The following is a 24,851-nucleotide window of genomic DNA, read 5'->3' as shown; positions in this document are numbered from 1 at the left end:
GTCACATAAAGCCCGATTTTGAAATTGTGCGCAGGGGTGGACTGATAACTCATGGGGCCCCGGGCAATAGGGGATCATGGGGCCCCTGTGTCCTTGCCCAAACTCAAAAAAGTCTATGAAAAAGGTACCAGGGGCATCTCATGGGGCCCCCCTCTGACCTTGGGCCCTCGGGCAGTGCCCAATTTTCCAAATGGTCAGTCCGCCCCTGGACATGACTTGTAAAATTAAAAGTGCTGTTAAAGTGGTTCTGTGCACAAAGGTAAAAAAAAAAAATTGTGTGCTGCTCCCCCCACCAGCCCCCCAATACTCATCTGAGCTCCCTTTTGATACAGCAATGTGCACGGGAGCCTCGGCTGTCCTCTTTCCTCATTGGCTGAGACACAGCAGCGGGAGACATTGGCTCCCACTGCTGCCAGTGAACCAATGAGGAGAGAACGTGGGGTGGGGGTGGTAACCAGCTGCTCTATGTGCCTTATGGACACATGGGCAGCACAGTGGCTAAGTGGTAAGTGCTTCCTCCTGGCAGCACAGTGGCTAAGTGGTTAGTGCTTCCTCCTAGCAGCACAGTGGCTTAGTGGTTAGCACTTCCCTCTGGCAGTACTAGGGTTGTTGGTTTGAATCCCAACCACAGCACCACCTGACTGGAGTTTGCATGTTCTCCCTGTGCCTGTGTGGGTTTCCTCCCAGACACCAAAGACATGCAGGTAGGTTAATTGGCTCCTGTCTAAATTGTCCCTAGTATGTGTATGTATAAATGTGAGTTAGGAACCTTAGATTGTACACCCCTTGAGGGTTAGGGACTGATGTGAATGTACAATATATATATATGTAAAGTGCTGTGTAAATTGACAGTGCTATATAAGTATCTGAAATAAATAAATAATAAAATACTAGAGTTGTTGGTTTGAACCCCAACCACAGCACCACCAGCCTGGTGCTTGCATGTTCTCCCTGTGCCTGCGTGGGTTTCCTCCCGCACTCCAACAACAAGCTGGTAGGCTAATTGGATCCTGTCTAACCTCCGGTTCACGTCTGTGTTGGTGGTGCTGCTGCGGATCCGCATATAAATCTGTGCACCCGCACGCACAAATGCAGACCCGCGGGCGGGTGCCATCAATTCTAATGGCACGTGCCCGCACTGGAAAACGCAACGTACTGAGAACAGAGGTTCTCGTGTGGGCTGCATTTTACAAAGTAGTTCTTCCCTGCGTGTCAAGGGCATGGGAGTCCATTCAAATGAACGGGCTCTCGTGCCCCTGCAAAACGCGGCCGCATAGATGTGAACCGGGGGTAAAAATTGTCCCTAGTATGTGTATGTATGAATGTGAGTTAAGGACCTTAGATTGTACACCCCTTGAGGGTTAGGGACCTTAGATTGTACACCCCTTGAGGGTTAGGGACCTTAGATTGTACACCCCTTGAGGGTTAGGGACCTTAGATTGTACGCCCCTTGAGGGTTAGGGACCTTAGATTGTACGCCCCTTGAGGGTTAGGGACCTTAGATTGTACACCCCTTGAGGGTTAGGGACCTTAGATTGTACACCCCTTGAGGGTTAGGGACCTTAGATTGTACGCCCCTTGAGGGTTAGGGACCTTAGATTGTACACCCCTTGAGGGTTAGGGACTGATGTGAATGTACAATATATATGTAAAGTGCTGTGTAAATTGATGGCGCTATATAAGTACCTGAAATAAATAAATAGAGTGGCCCTTGGGAGCAAGCACTCACCAGTGCCCCCATAGCAAGCAGGGAGGAGCCAGGAGCACCAGCAGGGGACCTGAGAAGAAGAGGATCAAAGAATAAACAAACCTTTCATATCAGTTTAATCTTGTATATCCCATGATATTTGTACTTTTTTTTTTAATTCTTTATTTAAGAATGGCTACATGTTTGGATAACATAACCTTAGAAATCTGAGTAAACACAGCAGGAGGTGTATAATCAAAGTACATATGTGTTCAGAAAACAAGGAATGTACAAAAGATATCAAACACTCCTCAGCCGCGTGGAGCCAAAGAAGCCCAAATCAATGAGAAGAGAAAAGATAAATATAGCTCCATGCAACCCGTTAACTGTTGCAGTATTTTTTACTATTTAGTCCTCATGCACACGGGGCATTTTAATAACGTGGCAGCGTTAGCTGTGTACAGTCACAACGCAAGTTTTACAGCATTTTTGCATTAGCATTTAGCCGCATTTTGCTGCGTTTTTCCACTTTTGCATTTTTTAGCGGTTTTTACACACAAAAACATGTTTACTCAAAAAAGTCCCAAAATTCCAGGGACCCATGTGAAAGAGCTCTAACAAGGTTGCACAGCTATCACATCAAGGACAGGTCTGGCACAATCTATCACATCAAGGACAGGTCTGGCACAACCTATCAGATCAAGGACAGGTCCGGCACAATCTATCAGATAAAGGACAGGTCCGGCACAATCTATCAGATAAAGGACAGGTCTGGCACAATCTATCAGATCAAGGACATGTTTACTCAAAAAAGTCCCAAAATTCCAGGGACCCATGTGAAAGAGCTCTAACAAGGTTGCACAGCTATCACATCACGGACAGGTCTGGGACAATCTATCAGATCAAGGACAGGTCTGACAGAATCTATCGGATCAAGGACAGGTCTGGGACAATCTGTCAGATCAAGGACAGGTCTGGCACAATCTATCAGATCAAGGACAGGTCTGGCACAATCTATCAGATAATGGACAGGTCTGGCACATCCTATCAGATCATGGACAGGTCTGGCACAATCTATCAGATCAAGGACAGGTCTGGCACATCCTATCAGATCATGGACAGGTCTGGCACAATCTGTCAGATCAAGGACAGGTCTGGGACAACCTGTCAGATCAAGGACTGGTCTGGCACAATCTATCAGATCAAGGACAGGTCTGGGATAATCTATCAGATCAAGGACTGGTCTGGGACAATCTATTAGGTCAAGGACAGGTCTGGCACAATCTATCAAATCAAGGACAGGTCTGGCACAATCTATCAGGTCAAGGACAGGTCTGGCACAAACTATCGAATCAAGGACAGGTCTGGCACAATCTATCGGATCAAGCACAGGTCTGGGACAATCTATCGGATCAAGGACAGGTCTGGCACAATCTATCGGATCAAGGACAGGTCTGGGACAATCTGTCAGATCAAGGACAGGTCTGGCACAATCTATCAGATCAAGGACAGGTCTGGCACAATCTATCAGATAATGGACAGGTCTGGCACATCCTATCAGATCATGGACAGGTCTGGCACAATCTATTAGATCAAGGACAGGTCTGTCACATCCTATCAGATCATGGACAGGTCTGGCACAATCTGTCAGATCAAGGACAGGTCTGGCACAATCTATCAGATCAAGGACTGGTCTGGCACAATCTATCAGATCAAGGACAGGTCTGGCACAATCTATCAGATCAAGGACGGGTCTGGCACAATCTATCAGATCAAGGACAGGTCTGGCACAATCTATCAGATCAAGGACAGGCCTGGCACAATTTATCAGATCAAGGACAGGTCTGGCACAATCTATCAGATCAAGGACAGGTCTGGCACAATCTATCAGATCAAGGACAGGTCTGGCATAATCTATCAGATCAAGGACAGGTCTGGCACAATCTATCAGATCAAGGACAGGCCTGGCACAATTTTTCAGATCAAGGACAGGCCTGGCACAATCTATTAGATCAAGTACAGGTCTGGCACAATCTATCAGGTCAAGGACAGGTCTGGCACATCCTATCAGATCAAGGACATAAGTACTGGCACAAAGAGCATTAGATTAAAATAAATAGTTGTAAGTCCACTAAAGTACATTTAACTGAAAAGGCTTTTGCTTGTCTATTTTAAAATCTGGAGATGTGAGAAGATAAAGAATAGGATTGACACAGCAGCTCAGAGAAGCCACGCTTATTGTAATTGGCTGAACCATTTCTACAACCCCTTCCAGGTTTGTTTCTCCAGAAATGGGCAAGGACAGTTTTATTAAGGAGAACACGTGGTATGGCAACCAGAAAACCCCAAACAGGGTCTGGAAGGTGAAAATCAGTTTTGAAGCTGCGGAATATTCTGATGTCTTTTTCCGGTGATAAACGATACCCGTAATAATGAAACACAAAAACATGATTAGGAGTGGAATGCCGTACCCTATCAGGAATGTTGTCATCCCTATGGCCTTTTGTCTGTGTTTCCAGATGTCAGTCATTTCAGTATCATCGAATCTATCAAGGCATCTGACCATACTGTGGCAGTCATAAGTGGATTTGAAGACAAAGTGAGGTACGCTGAAAGAGAAAGCAATAATGAAGGAAACTAGGGATTCTACTGAGGACAATTTGGGTCTTCTGTAATAATTGTACTTAAATGGCCACATCACTATAAAGAAATAGTCAATGCTATACAAGGTAAGAACAAACGCATTAATGAACATGTAGAGATGGAACGCAAAGTTGTTCAGTTGGCACATAAAAGATCCAAAAGGCCAACTGTCTCCACGGGCAAAATAGACAATGTTTAGAAGCAAAAATATCGACCAAGTAAATCCAGAGATGTACATATTAAGAGACAATACTGCACGGAATGTCTTCTCCAGTTTGAAGACTTTCATCCAGATAACATATCCACTGGTGGTTGTTCCAAATAGGAATATCAAAGAGCAGATGGTGGCTGAGGAAATGTTAATGTTTTGGACAATGCGGTCATCTTTGGTGATGTTGACGCAATGTCCTTGGGAGCCGTCATTAGAACCGTTGTGGGAAGTCACGTTCAAAATCGAGATGTTGTCCATTATCTTTGCATGAACATTCATCTTTCACTACAAAAGCAAGAAATATATTATTCATTAATTAAAATGGAAAGGACCACAGATATTTTTTTTTCTTATTCAAATATTTATTAAATTTTTCAGATAAATACATATCACATTTATAATCTCATAAAACCAACCCATATTTTTTATTAAATTCTATTCTCCTTTTTCCACTCACTTCACACTCCCCCCCCCCCCCATCACCAACTCTACCATACTTTCACCACTTCTAGTCAGAAATAAGGGAGATATACTTGCTATACACTCAACCCACTTCTATTCAACTTTAACTTTTACAAAAGCAAGAAAATATTATTCATTAATTAAAATGGAAAGGACCACAGATATTTTTTTTTTTCTTATTTAAATATTTATTAAATTTTTCAGATAAATACATATCACATTTATAATCTCATAAAACCAACCCATAACTTTTATTCAGTTCTATTCTCCTTTTCCCACTCACTTCCCTCCCCTCCCCCCCCCCCCCCCCGTCACCAACTCTACCATACGTTCACCACTTCTAGTTAGAAATAAGGGAGATATACTTGCTATACACTCTACCCACTTCTATTCAACTTTAACTTAAACTCCTCCCACTTGCCCCATCTCAGGTAATATGGTCCCATCTTATCTTCTTGCATATGGATCATTTTTTCCATCCTACTGATTTGTTCAACTCTCTCCATCCAGTCCTCCTCCCTCGGCACCTCTACTTTCCGCCAGAACGTGGGTATGAACCCTTTTGCTGCATTTAGATAATACCAAATACCCGTCTCCTTATATCTGTTCACAGAGTACTCTGTACAATGAAAGAGACAAGTCTCTGGATCCAAACCAACCTCAATTTCAGTTATCCTCCTAATTAACCTCCCTAGCGGTATGATTATTTCAGATTTTTGGTGCTGAAAGCGGTACCATTATTTTGGATGGAAATATGTAGTTTTTTTATTGTAGGCTGTAATATTTAGGAATAACTCACTGAAATCTGTCCAAACAAGAGTCTAGTAAACATCCCGAGTATGAAATTTGAAATATAGCGCCAAGTTCGCACATCGCTGAGCAAAGTCGCAAAATCGTTTTCAGTGTCTGATGGCGAATTTCCCCCACAAATCATTATCACTCAATTGTGCAAGTGGTTCTGATTTACTATCGCTGTTCTCTAGCTGATCTAAACCGCTTTTGACCTAAAGGGACACTTTTTGGACGCCATGGACGTTTCTCAGTTTCCAGGCAGAAAGAACAATCAAAATGCAGACAGGGGACAGGACAAAGCACTCGGGACAAAATGTATGTGAAATGGGTTGAAACAGCAATGTTTTACTATGTAAAATCGTTTTGAAAAAAATTACTTTTTTTTTAAATTTTCAAATTTCCCGCCGCCGCCGCCGCCCGTACGTCCCGACGTCACAGGGACCGGAACACAGGAGCCGGATGCCGGCATCAGCCGGAGGAGATGGCCGGGGATGCTGCAAGGGACACATCGCGGGAGCGAAGGACAAGGTAAGCTCTGCAGGGACTCCCTATGCAGCCCCGCATGGTAAGCCCGAGTGTAGCTCGGGGGGGTTACCGCTTTTGGTACTGACATTTTACCCCGAGCTACACTCGGGAATACCGCTAGGGAGGTTAAATTCACTATCTCCATCCAGAACAATTGAATTTTTGGACACCCCCACCATACATGATACACTGTGCCACTCTCTCCACATCCTCTCCAACACCACCGTGACTTCTCACCACTCATCTTATTTTCCACTTCCGGTGTAATATGCCACCTTGTCAAACACTTATAATTCATTTCCACCTCTCTCATGGATATATTTTCGTGAATTAATCTAAATATTTTCCTCTGTTTTTCCTCATCAATTTCCACTCCCAAATCTCTTTCCCTATTAACTATATACATTGGCTTTGAATTTGTGTCTAAATCAGTGAGAATTTTATATATCTTTGCTATTCCGTGTCTCCCATCTCCTCTTGATTCAAGCAATCTCTCAAACAGGTTTTTTCTAGATCTTAGGGGTTTTGGGAGATTCCTAACAAAGTGCTTCAATTGGTGATATCTCCATTCATTTATCTTCGTGAAAACTTCTCCACCCTCCTTCTCCAAATCCTTAACCTCCCTGGCGGTATTCCCGAGTGTAGCTCGGGGTAAAATTTCTATACCAAAAGCGGTAACCCCGAGCTACACTTGGGTTTACCATGCGGCGCTGCTCTGGGGGTCCCTGCAGCACTTACCTTGTCCTTCGCTCCCGCGATGTGTCCCCCTGCAGCGTCCCCGGCCATCTCCTCCGGCCGATGCCGGCATCCGGCTTCTGTGTTCCGGTCCCTGTGACGTCGGGACGTACAGGCACCGGCTGGAAATTAGAAATTTTTTAAAAATGTCATTTTTGCTGTCATTGCTGTTTCAATGCATTTCACATATATTTTGTCCAGAGTGCTTTGTCCGGCGCCCTGCCTGCATTTTGCCTGTTCTTTCTGCCTGGAAACTTAGAAAAGTCCATGGCGTCCAAAAAGCGTCCCTTTACGTCAAAAGCGGTTTTAGAACAGCGATAGTAAATAAGAACCACTTGCAGAATTGAGTGATAATGATTCGTGGGGGAAATTCGTCATCAGACACTGAAAACGATTCTGCGACTTTGCTCAGTGATGTGCGAATTTGCCTCTGTATTTCAAATTTCAGTGTTTTTGGTTTGATTATATTATTGAATTAAATGTATTATTATTACAGTATATTATTATTTTTTATGATTATTTATTAAATTATAATTTATGATTTCGTGTTTCAAGTTTTATCATACCCGGGATGTTTACTAGACTCTTGTTCGGACAGATTTCAGTGAGTTATTCCTAAAAATTACAGCCTACAATAAAAAAACTACATATTTCCATGCAAAAAAATGGTACCGCTTTCAGCACAAAAAATCGGAAAGAATCAGACTGCCGAGGAGGTTAAGTGATTTCAATTCCCCCTCCACCATTATGTCTCTCAACTGGGCATTTTCCTTCTTAATCCATTTTCCCACAATCTTCTCGCGCCCAGGACCACAGATATAATATCATTCCATCCATATGTAAAAGAAACTTTTTAGGCAACTTGATAAACTTTTTAACCCACCTCTAAAGACAGATATTGGAAATTGGTGTCAGGGAAGTAAATTGCAACTCCTGTCCTACTTTTGTTTGCTTCTCAAGAAGTATCAGTGCCAGCTACGTTTTATTGGTCTCATTGATTTTTTTTTTTTTTGCCAAAGTGAGATTTACAGGAGTAACCAACTTACTTTGGGACCCGCCGATCCTCCTTCATCAGGGCTTTAGGGTGCAACAACAGCAAACAATAAAAGCTGAAATTCATATAATAAAAAAACTAAATTCTAAAGCCAGCCATAGGTATATTGAATATTTGGCTGGTTCAGTAGGAACCGTCCAAGATTCGATCCATCTATGGGCAGGCTGGTTGTGCTGAAGTTGATCCATCAATTGACTTGAGTACAATCAGCCTGTTGGATTTTTTTGCATGCAATCACTGTCTGCAGCTAAAGCCACCAGCAGTCATCACTGTGTTCTGATGGCAGGGAAGGCTCCCCCGGCAGAACACAATAGAGTTGTGAGAGGAGTTCCCCAACCAACATTGCCTATGTTAATAGAGAAAATGAGAAATTTTATTTCCTTCCAGCTGTGGTGGAAGGAAGTCCATCTAGTTCAACCATAAAAGGGAAGAAAAAAATAATATAGTATAGTTGATCCAGAGGAAGGCAAATAAAACCCCAGTAAAACATGATCCAATTTGCTCCTGCAGGGGGGAAAATTCCCTCCTGAATCCCCCGCTTCCCCCCCGAGGCAATCAGATAACCCCTGATCAAACAGCAGCAGGCAACTATAGTGCCACAAGTATTGGGATGCCTGCCTTTACACACACATGAACTTTAATGGCATCCCACTCAATATTGAGTTGGCCCCGCTCTTTGCAGCTATAACAGCTTCAACTCTTCTGGGAAGGCCATTCACAAGGTTTAGGAGGGTGTCTATGGGAAGGTTGGACCATTCTTCCAGAAGCACATTTGTGAGGTCAGGCACTGATGTCGGGGGAGGAGGCCTGGCTCACAGTCTCCACTCTAATTCATCTGAAAGGTGTTCTATGGGGTTGAGGTCAGTCAAGTTCCTCCACCCCAAACTTGCTCATCCATGTCTTTATGGACCTTGCTTTGTGCACGGGTGCGCAGTCATGTTGGAACAGGAAGGGGCCATCCCCAAACTCTTCGCACAAAGTTGGGAGTATGAAATTGTCCAAAATGTTTTGGTATGCTGACACCTTAAGTGTTCCCTTCACTGGAACTAGGGGACCAAGCCCAACCCCGGAAAGAAAACCCCACACCATAATCCTCCTCCTCCACCAAACTTTACACTTGGCACAATGCAGTCAGGCAAGTACCGTTCTCCTGGCAACCGCCAAACCCAGACAAGTCCATCGGATTGCCAGACAGAGAAGTGCGATTGGTCACTCCAGAGAACCTGTCTCCTCTGCTCTAGAGTCCAGTGGCGGCGTGCTTTACACCACGGCATCCTACGCTTTGCATTGCACTTGATGATTTAAGGCTTGGATGCAGCTGCTCGCCCATGAAAACCCATTCCATGGAGCTCTCTACGCACTGTTGTGCTAATCTGAAGGTCACACCAAGTTTGGAGGTCTTTAGCTATTGACTCTGCAGACAGTTCGGTTGGCGACTTCTGCGCACTGTGCGCTTCAGCATGCGCTGACCCCGCTCTGTCATGTGACGTGACCTACCACTTGGTGGCTGAGTTGCTGTTGTTCCCAGTTGCTTCCACTTTGTTATAATCCCACTAACAGTTGAGCGTGGAATATTTAGTAGCCAGAAAATGTCACGGATGGACTTATTGCACAGGTGGCCACCTATCACGGGACCACGCTTGGAGTCACTGAGCTCCTGAGAGCGACCCATTCTTTCACCAATGTTTGTAAAAGCACTCTGCATGCCTAGGAGATTGATTGTATACACCTGTGGCCATGGAGGGGATTGGAACACCTGAATCACATGATTTGGAGTGCTTGCCCAATACTTTTGTCAATATGTGTGTATGTATATATATATATATATATATATATATATAAACACACACACAAAATAAATAAATAAATAAAATAATAATAATAATAAAAAGTGAGTATATATATATATATATATATTTTTTATTATTATTATTATTTATTTTTATTTTTTTTGCTATTTGTTTCCCCACGCAAGTGGTGTTACCCTTTAAGTCTAAACAAAGAGAAAAGATGAATGACCGTTTTGAATGCAGGGGAATCTTTTTGCATTTAGACACATGCATGCAAGTATTTTACTGATCATTCTGCATATTGTTGGTGCTATATATATATATATATACCTGGAATGAATAAAATAAACATTGTGGCTGAAGATACAAACAATCCCGATATATTTTTTCATTTCTATTGCTCAGAGTTGAGAATTTAAAGTGAGCCATGATTTATCATAGTAAAGGAACAGCCTCTACCCCTTTAGTAGATCAGCCCCGGTCAATGTATTGTACAATAGAGTTCTTTGACCCAGCGGCGAACTGACAACTCATGGGGCCCCCGGGCAATAGGGGATCATGGGGCCCCTGTGTCCTTGCCCAAACTCAAAAAAGACTATGAAAAAGGTACCATGGGCATCTCATGGGGCCCCCTACTGACCTCGGGCCCTCGGGCAGTGCCCGAGTATCCAAATGGTCAGTCCGCCCCTGCTTTGACCATTACAGATTTCTCATCTAGTTATACATATCATCTACACAAAGCAATGCTGATTTAATGTGACAATCCCCCAGTGTCCCGGGGACTCACCGGCTTTTGATGACCTCACATACGATACACAGATTAAACTGAGCTCCAAGCGAACCCCCCCAGAACCTCGACTCTGCTGCACAGGAAGTGTTTGTATTCCTTCCAGTTTCCTCTGGCAGTATTTCAAGTAATACGAATCTAAAAGTTAAAATGATTAGCCAGAAAAGAGAAGACGCTTCCTCCTTCCCTTCGGAGACCTCCTATCAGCACTTCTCTGATGACATACATGGTTGGCTTAACCAGTGCCGCTCCAGAGCTGGATTTCCCTTTCAGCTATACGCCTGAAGACTCAACAATCATTTTGTTAAAAAGACAAGGAACTGTTGATCTGGGGAACATCCGATTGCCTCTTGGGGAATCTGCAAGAAATATTTTTGCTGGAGAAAATTGGATCATGCGTTATAGTTTTTTTTTCCTTCCTCTGGATTATTTTTATTATTACAGATACTTGCACTCACTGGCCACTTTATTAGGTACACCTTGCTAGTACCGGGTTGGACCCCCTTTTCCTTTGTGGCATAGATTCAACAAGGTGTTGGAAGCATTCCTCAGAGAGTTTGGTCCATATTGACATGAGATATTGTTGCCTTTCTATCATCTCGAATTGTAGCCTCCCTGGCGGTATTCCTGAGTGTAGCTCAGGGTAAAGTTTCAGTACCACAAGAGGTAAACCGGAGCTACACTCGGGCTTACCATGCGGCTCTGCTCCGCGATCTCTCGATCACTTACCTTGTCCTGCGCTCCCGCGATGTCCGTCCTGCAGTGTCCCCGGCAATGTAATCCGGCCGATGCCAGCATCCGTCTTCTGAGTTCCGTCCCCTGCGAGCTTCGGGACGTACGGGGGACGGAACGGCGGGAAATTTGAAAATGACAAAAAGTGACATTCACTAAAATCACTAAAATCACATACAGGGGCTGATTGGCAAATCAGTGATCACATGCAAAGTAGTAAGCAAGATGTCACTTTTGACATCATTGCTTACTGCTAGTGAAATCTGTGAATGATCACAGAGGCAGGGGCGGACTGACCATTTGGAAACTCGGGCACTGCCCGAGAGCCCGGGGTCAGTAGGGGGCCCCATGAGATGCCCCTGGTACTTTTTTCATTTTTGAGTTTGGGCAAGGACACAGGGGCCCCATGATCCCCTATTTGCCCGGGGGCCCCATGAGTTGTCAGTCCGCCCCTGCACCTAGGTCACATGGTACAGGGCTATTCACAACAGCCTTGTACCATGTGACACTCTGTGACCAATCACAGCTCACACAGTATTTCTCAATGGCTGCAAAAATGCAGCTAGAGAGAAGGAGAAATGATTGCTTTTATAGCCTTTATTATTATTATTATTATTATTTATATACAGTATTTATAAAGTGCCAATAGTTCGCTCAGCGCTGTACATTACAATGGGTGTAAAAGCAATCAGTGTGAAAAAAAAAAAAAAATCTTCATCATCCCCCATAAGTAGTACAGTGTCACCATGGTGACACTGTACTGCTAGGGTGACAGTATGGAAAAAAAAACATAAATAATAAAAAAAATAAATAAAATAAAAATGTAAAAAATGTTTTAAAAAATTATAATTTGTGGTTATAAACTAATTTGGATTATTTTTTTTTTTTACTAAAAAGATACATGAATACATTTTGGGCAAGATTTATGAAGAAATATTATTTATTTGCTAAATTTTAGACTAAACACTTTTTTTTCAAAATTTTTGGACTTTTTCATTCATATAGCAAAAAAAATAAAAATAAAAATCCCAGTGGTGAATAAATACCACCAAAATAAAGTTTTTTCTGTCTCAAAAAATGCTAAAAAATTCATAGGGGTACAGTGTTGCATGACTGCGCAAATGTCATTCAAAGCGTGTTAGCGCTGAAAGCTGAAAATTGGACTGGACAGGAAGGGGGTGAAAGTGTCCGGACTGGAAGGGGGTGAAAGTGACCGGACTGGAAGGGGGTGAAAGTGTCCGGACTGGAAGGGGGTGAAAGTGTCCGGACAGGAAGGGATTGAAAGTGTCATTCAAAGCGTGTTAGCGCTGAAAGCTGAAAATTGGACTGGACAGGAAGGGGGTGAAAGTGTCCGGACTGGAAGGGGGTGAAAGTGACCGGACTGGAAGGGGGTGAAAGTGTCCGGACTGGAAGGGGGTGAAAGTGTCCGGACAGGAAGGGATTGAAAGTGTCCGGACTGGAAGGGGGTGAAAGTGTCCGGACTGGAAGGGGGGGAAAGTGTCCGGACTGGAAGGGGGGGAAAGTGTCCGGACTGGAAGGGGGTAAAAGTGTCCGGACTGGAAGGGGGTGAAAGTGTCCGGACTGGAAGGGGGTAAAAGTGTCCGGACTGGAAGGGGGTGAAAGTGATCGGACTTGAAGGGGGTGAAAGTGTCCGGACTGGAAGGGGGTAAAAGTGTCCGGACTGGAAGGGGGTGAAAGTGATCGGACTGGAAGGGGGTGAAAGTGATCGGACTGGAAGGGGGTGAAAGTGTCCGGACTGGAAGGGGGTAAAAGTGTCCGGACTGGAAGGGGGTAAAAGTGTCCGGACTGGAAGGGGGTGAAAGTGTCCGGACTGGAAGGGGGTAAAAGTGTCCGGACTGGAAGGGGGTGAAAGTGATCGGACTTGAAGGGGGTGAAAGTGTCCGGACTGGAAGGGGGTAAAAGTGTCCGGACTGGAAGGGGGTGAAAGTGATCGGACTGGAAGGGGGTGAAAGTGATCGGACTGGAAGGGGGTGAAAGTGTCCGGACTGGAAGGGGGTAAAAGTGTCCGGACTGGAAGGGGGTGAAAGTGTCCGGACTGGAAGGGGGTGAAAGTGATCGGACTGGAAGGGGGTGAAAGTGTCCGGACTGGAAGTGGGTGAAAGTGTCCGGACTGGAAGGGGGTAAAAGTGTCCGGACTGGAAGGGGGTGAAAGTGTCTGGACTGGAAGGGGGTGAAAGTGTCCGGACAGGAAGGTGGTGAAAGTGTCCGGACTGGAAGGGGGTGAAAGTGTCCGGACAGGAAGGGGTTGAAAGTGTCCGGACAGGAAGTGGGTGAAAGTGTCCGGACAGGAAGGGGGTGAAAGTGTCCGGACTGGAAGGGGGTGAAAGTGCTTGGGACTTGACATGGTTAATAGAAAAAGAACATTAATTTTCAAATGTTAGCAAACCATCCCTCAATATGTGTAGGAACAACTCAACTCTATCACACTTGGCTTATTGCATGATCAGGGAAAATCCTGTGTCTGATTGGACCTGTTGGGTTGGTGTCCTCGTTGAAAGCTCTCTCAAAGGCAGATTTGATGGCGGTCCAGAATTTTTGCTTGAAGTCTTGGCCAATGAAGACATAGAGAAGAGGGTTAACACAGCTGTTTGAGTAAGCCAACAAGGTTGATATACGTTCACCTATACCATATACAATCCAGGAAGTAGGCCATGTGTAGCTTCCGAAGGAATCCATTAATGAAAATACATGGTAAGGAAACCAGCAAATAAAGAAGGAAATGATGACAGCGGCAATAACTTTGAAAGGTTTGGTGAATGTTACTCTGCGATTTCTTTGAAGACGCAAAAAGATGACAGTGTAACAGAAGATAATGATGGTAAAAGCTATGACAAACAGAACAGTAAATCTTATTATGATTTGTACCTCGTGCATTCTCCAATCTTCAAAGCAAGTCACAGATTTATCATCGTCATCATATAGGTGTGTATTTGTAAAGTAAGATACGTTGAGTAGAAGGCATACAATCCAAAGTGCGAGAACGACTTTCACAGCCAGTCTCAGGGTGCGATGGTTCTGACACCAAACAGGGAAGACTACGGAGATGCAGCGATCGATGCTGATGATGGTGAGTTGTAGGACACTGGCAGACAGATTGAGATATAATGCAAAAAGGCTAAGTTTGCACATGAAGGATCCAAATGGCCATTGAAAGTGAAGTGCAATTTTAGTGACAGTTAAGGGTAGGAAAAGGCAGAAGGTAATATCGGCAAATGCTAAACTTAAGAACCAAACGGAGTTGACCGTCTTCTTCATCCTGAAGGCAACAAACCAGATGACCAGACCATTTCCAATTATTCCCAGCAAACATATCCCAGATAGAACCACCATGTATGCAAAATGGAGTGTTTGAAATATAATGATAATGGGATTTTCATTTGTAGTTTCCTTGGTGGTGTTGGCTTCCATACTTCCAGACATGTCAAGGGTCAGATATCACGTATGATGCTCTGAAAAATCAAAACATGTAAATATGAATTAGGCAATATGTAGGAAAGGAAAGCTATGACTTCTGAAGAAACACCCTGACCAAAGCAAACTGGGATGTAAATTTATTTTTATATTTTTTTTATAATAATGTCACCATAACACCATAAAAATCCCCAACACACAAGTGCCAACAACTATATTAACCGATTCCAGCTAAGCGTACGCAAATATGCAGGCCCCGCTGGACTGGGCTTTTTCGTGGGGCCACCTATTTGTGTATCTGTCTTTGTGCTGGACAGCATCTCATGGTGCTCTCCCAGCACAGAAACCAGAGTCTCACCGAGAGCCCCAGGTCCCGTACTAACGATCAGGACCTGGAACTCCAAATGCAGGGTCACCTGATCTCTGTGATAGCCTCTGACTGGCTATCACAGTGATCAGTCACTGTGAAGCCTGCCCCTGTGTTTTCTCTCTCGGAATGTAGGAGAGGAATACATTATCTCTCTCCTTTCAGAAAAGCAACAGTGTGTAAGGAAAAAAAAAATATATATATATATATGTTCAATGTTTGATCTAGGTTAGTGCCAGGGTTAGTGTTTAGGTCAAGGTCAGGGTCAAAGATCAGATCCAATTTTTTTGGGCAGGATTTAAAAAAACAAAAAAGCAAAACTTTTTTTATAATTAGTATCAGTGTCAGTTAGTGTCAGTGTGTTTTAGGTAGGATCAAAATAATCAAAATGCGCACTATTGTTTTTGGGCTTTACTATGGGTACAAAAAACAACTGACATACACATATACTATATTGCCAAAAGTATTGGCCTCGCCCTCCCAATCATGTGATTCAGGTGTTCCAATCCCCTCCATGGACACAGGTGTATACAATCAAGTCACTGTCAGATATGCCCATTTGTGCATAAGTCTAATCAGTTCTTTAATAATGATAATTCTAAGATATTCCAAATACGCAGCTTCATTAATTGCTCAAGTAGCAAAATAGTGTATATGATAGAATGCCCATGTAAGAAGATGTATATAGGTAAAACCAAAAGGAACCTTAGGACTAGGATTGGTGAACATCTGAGAGACATCAGAAATGAAAATAGGAATGTAAGAAAGGGAGAAAAAGAAAACCCATTGGCCCAACATTTTAAAGAAGTCCATGGGGGCAAAACAGATGGTCTAAAAGTAAAAGGGATTTTCATGCTGAATATTTCAGCCCGTCGGGGTGACTTTGATAAAGTCCTCCTACAAAAGGAAAAATTCTGGATTTATACCCTGGGAGCACTTGCCCCATATGGACTTAATACAGAACTTAACTTTGGGTTTTTTTTTAAATGAGTCTCTTGGAGCCTTCTACATATCCTAAGCCATAATCCATATTATGATATCCTTTATGTGAACTAAATATGGATATATTTGGACAAAATATGAATCTTAATTTTGTATCTGATTCTATTTTCTCTAGATAATTAAAATAAATTCAAATAACTGGATTAATATTGAAAGCCTGGGTAGCGGAATCTGGTCTTGATGTCTTCCCCACTGGAACAAGTATTGTGCTAATTTAGATTTCCTCTTTATCTTTAATTTAATTTTTCTTTGAAGAGGATCTGATTTATAATAATATTTAGGCTCCTTTCTTCTATATCCAGCAATCATTTTAAATTCAATATATGTGTTTTAATTCACTTTGGATTATTCCAATGTAGTGATACTCTTTCAACACAAGATGGCGAGGTGGATACTCTTTGGTATGCAATTAGAGCACCATATAAGGCGAAGTATTGAAGTCCCCTCCCAGTTCTGACGAAGTCTGCGGTGATTGGCGGACGAAACGCGTCAACGTATTGACGTCACTACGCTCGGCGTCTTCACTGGGTGCGGCGCCCACGAGGCGGGAAGGAACGGCGGTGTCACAGCTCCCTGCTAGGAAGGCCCTTGACCCTCTGAAAACTACCATAAGGCTATTGTTGCAGCGGCTCGCAAACGGCTATCTTTCAGGGAAATTTATCTTCCACCGGTGGCAAGTTAATTTAGCTTACGGCTGTTGAGATTGATAGAGCTTTTATGGTGTCAACAAGGGCATGTTATTTGGGCCTAAATTACCCTGTATATTCGGGGAATCTTTGCAAATCCTCTTTGGAGGACGATCTACATATATATATATATATACGCTATCCTATCTAGGGGTTGTGCTGTGACATAGCCATATCCTCATGAAACCGCAATAACCTTCTCATTTTGAGCAATTTTTGGAAACCCTTTATTGGGTATAAAAATTCAAGTTTGCAAAGCCTGCTTTATGCTATATACACAGTATATGGAATAACAATCTTCTCATTTTGAGCAATTTTTGGAAACCCTTTATTGGGTATCAGAATTCAGGCCCGTATAGCCTGTTATATGCTATATACACAGTATATGTGTTTGGAATCTATGTATTGTGACTACCTGGCTCCTCACCCCCATATGCATCTTGGAAAAGCATCAAGGACCTGATCCTATTTCAAGTCGACAGATGTCTTCTTGATCTTCATTGATGGTAATATACCCACTCTGTGTGTGTTTTATTTTCAGGGTGACCTGATGCCCATGATTTTTACATTTTTCACTATTTTTCTATATATATCCTCAGAATCATTTGGTACTGTGGACTTTATTTTATTTGGGGTGGCTATCCAGGAAGTCCCTACACTTGAGAAGCTGGCCTGTCAACCTCACCTTTGAGAAGGTAATAGTAGTATCCACTGACCATTGTAGAGGGAGGCCTGGTGAATATTGGATGTGATATGGTTTTTTGGTTTTCATATTTCCATATATATACTATATATTTTTGTATTCCAGCTTTTTTCACATCAGGAGATACCTGACATACATTGGGAACACATTTGCTGCATACATGGTTTACTCGAATACAAGCCGAAAACCCATGGAAACCCAGGATAACTATATCACCACTTATATAACTCTGCCTTGTGGTACTCTATTTGTTAAGATGACCCTAAACTAAAGACGCCTAGTGCTTTTTAACATGATTTTATTTTTTTCATATGTACACCATGCTCATGTTTAACCTCCTTATGATCTATGTGATCAAATAAAGAATTGTTTGGAATATTTTTGAATTCATATTACTCCGCGTGGATCACCTAATAACCTTCTTTTTCCAGGTAGGGGTGTTCTTGTCACACTACCATTTTGCTTAGTATACAATCAAGCCCCTAGGCATGCAGACTGCTTCTACAAACATTAGTGAAAGAATGGGTCGCTCTCAGGAGCTCAGTGACTCCAAGCGTGGTCCCGTGATAGGTTGTCACCTGTGCAATAAGTCCATCCGTGACATTTCCTGGCTACTAAATATTCCACGCTCAACTGTTAGTGGGATTATAACAAAGTGGAAGCAACTGGGAACAACAGCAACTCAGCCACCAAGTGGTAGGCCACGTCACATGACAGGGCGGGGTCAGTGCATGCTGAAGCGCATAGTGCACAGAAGTCGCCAACTGTCTGCAGAGTCAATAGCTAAAGACCTCCAAACTTGGTGTGGACTTCAGATGAGCACAACAACAGTGTGTAGAGAGCTTCATGGAATGGGTTTCCATGGCCGAGCTGCTGCATCCAAGCCTTACATCACCAAGTGCAATGCAAAGTGTCGAATGCCGGGGCGTAAAGCATGCCGCCACTAGACTCTAGAGCAGTGGAGACGTGTTCTCCAGAGTGACCAGTCCTGCTTCTCTATCTGGCAATTATTTTTCAGGGGTTGGGCTTGGCCCCCTAGTTCTAGTGAAGGGAGCTCTTAAGGCTACAGCATAGCAAGACATTTTAGACAATTTCATGCTCCCAACTTTGTGGGAAGAGTTTGGGGATGGCCCCTTCCTGTTCCAACATGACTGCGCACCAGTGCACAAAGCAAGGTCTTAAAGACATGGATGAGCAAAGGAGAATAAAACTTGACTGGCATCCCAATGCTTTTGGCAAAACAGTGTATTTGGTATCACTGTGATCGTCAGGAGCAGGAGAACTTATTTTGGGTTGTTCTCTGGGGGTAGGTTATGGTAGTAACAAGAAATATAAAGCTAAATTTAAAAAAAAATTTTTTTACTATTTTGGGCCAGTTTTCCTTTGATAATAAAAATATTAGGAGATTAAAATAAAGGATGCACAAAGTAGTTGTGATATGTACGGTTTTACTAACACGTGTCAAAGTTGCAAAATTGTGCTTAGGCATTAACATTTGTTTAACCTTAGGCACGAAGGGGTTAATAGAAAATATATTATACCCCACAGAAAACTAATGCGTGGTCAAATATGTTTGTAAATACACACGATATGCAAATATTAGGCAATGGTAATATAAGATGGTAAGTGATTGCAGAGCTGATCCACATAAAATAATTATCAATGTCCATAATATATACCACTCTTATAGAAAGCATTTACTATCCATACATCTTAAACTCTTAAATAAGACGATACATACACCAACTGATAGTTGAAATGTTCAACTCATTATTGCAAATTTATATTATGAACCAATGGGAGAATAGACATAATATTGGTAATAAAGGCACAAAATATCAGATTTTAGGTGTGCAGAACTCAACCACATCATTATCCTATGTAAAGTTTATATCATTCTGATCCATCCAATGGACTACAATGTAAAGAGCATGTTTGTCTCCATAGGAATCTTTCTACAGCTGTAGACCTATAACCTAGATAACCTGTAGACCTGTAGTACCTTATGGCTGCATAGAATGTTAGTATAGATGGCACACTCTGTCTACAGACTCCCACAGAAGAAGAAACTTTTAATATATTTCCCAATGGATGTAATAAAAGGTCCAAGACACATGCTATCCCCCCCACACCAAATTAATTATGGGACAACTGGTGAAGTCATGCTTCACTGATCACTACATACTCGGTATCAGTTACCCATCTAATGGAATGCTATAGTTACATAGTTAGTCTGGCTGAAAAAAGAAAAAAGTCCATCCAGTTGAACCATAAAAAAAAAAAGTTATAATCCTACACCCACAGTTGATCCAGAGGAAGGCAAAAAAAACCCAGCAAAGCATAATCCAATTTGTCCCTGCTGGGAAAAAAAACCTTCCTGAACCCCCTGAGAGGCAATTGAATATTCCCTGCATCAACTTTACTTATAAATGTTAGTATCCAGTTATATTCTGTGTATCCAAGAAATAATCCAGGACTTTTTTGAAGCAATCCACTGAGCTGGAGAGAACCAACTCTTGAGGGAGTCTATTCCACATTTTCACAGCTCTCACTGTGAAGAAACCTTTCCGTGTTTGGAGATTAAAATTATGTTCCTCCAGACATAAAGAGCGCCCCCTTGTCCTCTGTGATGACCTCAGGGTAAATAGCTCTACACTGAGTTCACTATATGAACCACTGATGTATTATACATGGAGATCATATCCCCACTTATGTATTATACATGGAGATCATATTCCCCTTATGTATTATACATGGAGATCATATCCCCCCTTATGTATTATACATGGAGATCATACCCCCCCTTATGTATTATACATGGAGATCATATCCCCCCTTATGTATTATACATGGAGATCATATCCCCCCTTATGTATTATACATGGAGATCATATCCCCCCTTATGTATTATACATGGTGATCATATCCCCCCTTATGTATTATACATGGAGATCATATCCCCCCTTATGTATTATACATGGAGATCATATCCCCCCCTTATGTATTATACATGGAGATTATATCCCCCCTTATGTATTATACATGGTGATCATATCCCCCCTTATGTATTATACATGGTGATCATATCCCCCCTTATGTATTATACATGGAGATCATATCCCCCCCTTATGTATTATACATGGAGATCATGTCCCCCCCTTATGTATTATACATGGAGATCAAATCCCCCTTATGTATTATACATGGAGATCATATCCCCCCTTATGTATTATACATGGAGATCATATCCCCCTTATGTATTATACATGGAGATCATATCCCCCCTTATGTATTATACATGGAGATCATATCCCCCTTATGTATTATACATGGTGATCATATCCCCCTTATGTATTATACATGGTGATCATATCCCCCTTATGTATTATACATGGAGATCATATCTCCCCTTATGTATTATACATGGTGATCATATCCCCCCTTATGTATTATACATGGAGATCATATCCCCCCTTATGTATTATACGTGGAGATCATAGCCCCCCTTATGTATTATACATGGAGATCATATCCCCCTTATGTATTATACGTGGAGATCATATCCCCCCTTATGTATTATACATGGAGATCATATCCCCTCCTTATGTATTATACATGGTGATCATATCCCCCCTTATGTATTATACATGGAGATCATATCCCCCTTATGTATTATACATGGAGATCATATCCCCCCCTTCTGTATTATACATGGAGATCATATCCCCCTTATGTAATATACATGGAGATCATATCTCCCCCTTATGTATTATACATGGAGATCATATCCCCCTTATGTATTATACATGGTGATCATATCCCCCCTTATGTATTATACATGGAGATCATATCCCCCCTTATGTATTATACATGGAGATCATATCCCCCTTATGTATTATACATGGTGATCAGATCCCCCCTTATGTATTATACATGGAGATCATATCCCCTATACATGGAGATCATATCCCCCTTTATGTATTATACATGGAGATCATATCCCCCCTTATGTAATATAAATGGAGATCATATCCCCCTTATGTATTATACATGGTGATCATATCCCCCCTTATGTATTGTACATGGAGATCATATCCCCCTTATGTATTATACATGGAGATTATATCCCCCTTATGTATTATACATGGAGATCATATCCCCCCTTATGTATTATACATGGAGATCATATCCCCCCTTATGTATTATACATGGTGATCATATCCCCCTTATGTATTATACATGGTGATCATATCCCCCCTTATGTATTGTACATGGAGATCATATCCCCCTTATGTATTATACATGGAGATTATATCCCCCTTATGTATTATACATGGAGATCATATCCCCCCTTATGTATTATACATGGAGATCATATCCCCTATACATTGGTGATCATATCCCCCCTTATGTATTATACATGGAGATCATATCCCCCCTTATGTATTATACATGGAGATCATATCCCCCTTATGTATTATACATGGTGATCATATCCCCCCTTATGTATTGTACATGGAGATCATATCCCCCTTATGTATTATACATGGAGATTATATCCCCCTTATGTATTATACATGGAGATCATATCCCCCCTTATGTATTATACATGGAGATCATATCCCCCCTTATGTATTATACATGGTGATCATATCCCCCCTTATGTATTATACATGGAGATCATATCCCCCTTATGTATTATACATGGAGATCATATCCCCCCTTATGTATTATACATGGAGATCATATCCCCCCTTAGTATTATACATGGAGATCATATCCCCCCCTTATGTATTATACATGGAGATCATATCCCCCCTTATATATTATACATGGTGATCATATCCCCCCTTATGTATTATACATGGAGATCATATCCCCCTTATGTATTATACATGGAGATCATATCCCCCCTTATGTATTATACATGGAGATCATATCCCCCCTTAGTATTATACATGGAGATCATATCCCCCCCTTATGTATTATACATGGAGATCATATCCCCCCTTATGTATTATACATGGAGATCATATCCCCCCTTATGTATTATACATGGAGATCATATCCCCCCTTATGTATTATACATGGAGATCATATCCCCCCTTATGTATTATACATGGTGATCATATCCCCCCCTTATGTATTATACATGGAGATCATATCCCCCCTTATGTATTATACATGGTGATCATATCCCCCCCTTATGTATTATACATGGAGATCATATCCCCCCTTATGTATTATACATGGTGATCATATCCCCCCTTATGTATTATACATGGAGATCATATCCCCCTTATGTATTATACATGGAGATCATATCCCCCCTTAGTATTATACATGGAGATCATATCCCCCCCTTATGTATTATACATGGAGATCATATCCCCCCTTATGTATTATACATGGAGATCATATCCCCCCTTATGTATTATACATGGAGATCATATCCCCCCTTATGTATTATACATGGTGATCATATCCCCCCCTTATGTATTATACATGGAGATCATATCCCCCCTTATGTATTATACATGGTGATCATATCCCCCCTTATGTATTATACATGGAGATCATATCCCCCCTTATGTATTATACATGGAGATCATATCCCCCCCTTATGTATTATACATGGAGATCATATCCCCCCTTATGTATTATACATGGAGATCATATCCCCCCTTATGTATTATACATGGAGATCATATCCCCCCTTATGTATTATACATGGAGATCATATCCCCCCTTATGTATTATACATGGAGATCATATCCCCCCTTATGTATTATACATGGTGATCATATCCCCCCTTATGTATTATACATGGAGATCATATCCCCCTTATGTATTATACATGGTGATCATATCCCCCCCTTATGTATTATACATGGAGATCATATCCCCCCCTTATGTATTATACATGGAGATCATATCCCCCTTATGTATTATACATGGAGATCATATCCCCCCTTATGTATTATACATGGTGATCATATCCCCCTTATGTATTATACATGGAGATCATATCCCCCCTTATGTATTATACATGGAGATCATATCCCCCCTTATGTATTATACATGGTGATCATATCCCCCCTTATGTATTATACATGGAGATCATATCCCCCCTTATGTATTATACATGGAGATCATATCCCCCCTTAATCTCCTCAAATCTCTCAAGAAAACTTTCCTGTTGCTCAATAGATTTCCACAATATATTTTTCAAAAATCATTACGATCCCTTCTGTATTCTTCTTATGATATTATTGTCCTTACCTGAAGTTGGGTTGTTTCTGGTAGACGTTTTCTATGTGTTTAGCTCCAGCTCAGCAATGTGTCTGCACTTTATATATTGTGACTCTTTTTGGGTCTAAGGCTTGACATTATGACGTTGTCTGATAATAACAAAGTGATTAGGATGAGAGATCTAAGCTGAGTATCTGAAATTAAACTGAACTTTTGTATCATAAGATAAGGTTTAGATAAGTCCTCTGTATAATAAAGAACATTTCCAGTTATTATTATGGCTTTATTTTCAGTGTTAAAGAGCCCCGTACTGTGTAAAGAAACAATATGATGGGAAAAGGGTATTAAAGTGATACTAAACAGAGAAGTGTTAATTGTCAGAATTCATTCGCATAAATCATACACTCACCTGCCACTTTATTAGGTCCACCTGTTCAATTGCTTGGTAACACAAATTGCTAATCAGCCAATCACATGGCATAAATTCAATGCATGTAGGCATCTAGACGTGGTGAAGATGACTTTCTGAAGTTCTGAAGTTCAAACCGAGCATCAGAATGGGGAAGAAAGAGGATGAAAGTGACTTTGAAGATGGCATGGATGTTGGTGCCAGACGGGCTGGTCTGAGCATTTCAAAAACTGCTGATCTGCTGGGATTTTGACACACAACCATATCTAGGGTTTACAGGGAATGGTCCTAAAAAGAGAAAATATCCAGTGAGCAGCAGTTGTGTGGATGAAAATGCCTCGTTGATATCAGAGGAGAATGGGCAGATCGGTTGCAGCGACATTCAGATGGTGGGGTCAGAATTTGGTGTATGAAAGCATGGATCCATCCTGCCTTGTATCAACGGTTCAGGCTGGCGGTGGTGGTGTTATGGTGTGGGGGATCCATCCTGCCTTGTATCAACGGTTCAGGCTGGTGGCGTCATGGTGTGGTGGATCCATCCTGCCTTGTATCAACGGTTCAGGCTGGTGGTGGTGATGTCAT

At 41.9% G+C, this 24,851-nt stretch overlaps 2 protein-coding genes across 3 annotated transcripts; both read right to left on the bottom strand.

The window, feature by feature from the left end:
* Positions 1-1,822: 1,822 nt before the first annotated feature.
* On the bottom strand, positions 1,823-4,820 carry LOC149432688 (chemerin-like receptor 1). The gene has a single exon (XM_089665052.1). It carries the CDS (start codon positions 4,818-4,820, stop codon positions 3,819-3,821), a length of 1,002 nt encoding a protein of 333 aa, XP_089521178.1. The 3' UTR covers positions 1,823-3,818.
* Positions 4,703-23,983, bottom strand: LOC149432687 (chemerin-like receptor 1). 2 transcript variants are annotated; one of them, XM_089665054.1, is made up of 3 exons: positions 23,891-23,983; positions 14,305-14,888; positions 4,703-4,826 (listed from the first exon to the last, which is right to left on the bottom strand). In XM_089665054.1, exons 2-3 carry the CDS (start codon positions 14,857-14,859, stop codon positions 4,824-4,826), a joined length of 558 nt encoding a protein of 185 aa, XP_089521180.1. In that variant the 5' UTR covers positions 14,860-14,888; positions 23,891-23,983; the 3' UTR covers positions 4,703-4,823. The 2 variants fall into 2 exon arrangements, with proteins under 2 accessions (XP_089521180.1, XP_089521179.1); XM_089665053.1 differs by lacking the exon at positions 4,703-4,826 and having other exon boundaries at positions 12,736-14,888.
* Positions 23,984-24,851: the final 868 nt, after the last annotated feature.

Source organism: Staurois parvus, unplaced genomic scaffold (genome assembly GCF_062004578.1).
Source record: "Staurois parvus isolate SC_StPar_1 unplaced genomic scaffold, SC_StPar_1.0 ptg002113l, whole genome shotgun sequence".
NCBI classification, from domain to species: domain Eukaryota; kingdom Metazoa; phylum Chordata; class Amphibia; order Anura; family Ranidae; genus Staurois; species Staurois parvus.
The sequence above is the reverse complement of the archived record's forward strand: the minus strand, read 5'-3'. Positions and strand labels throughout refer to the sequence as shown.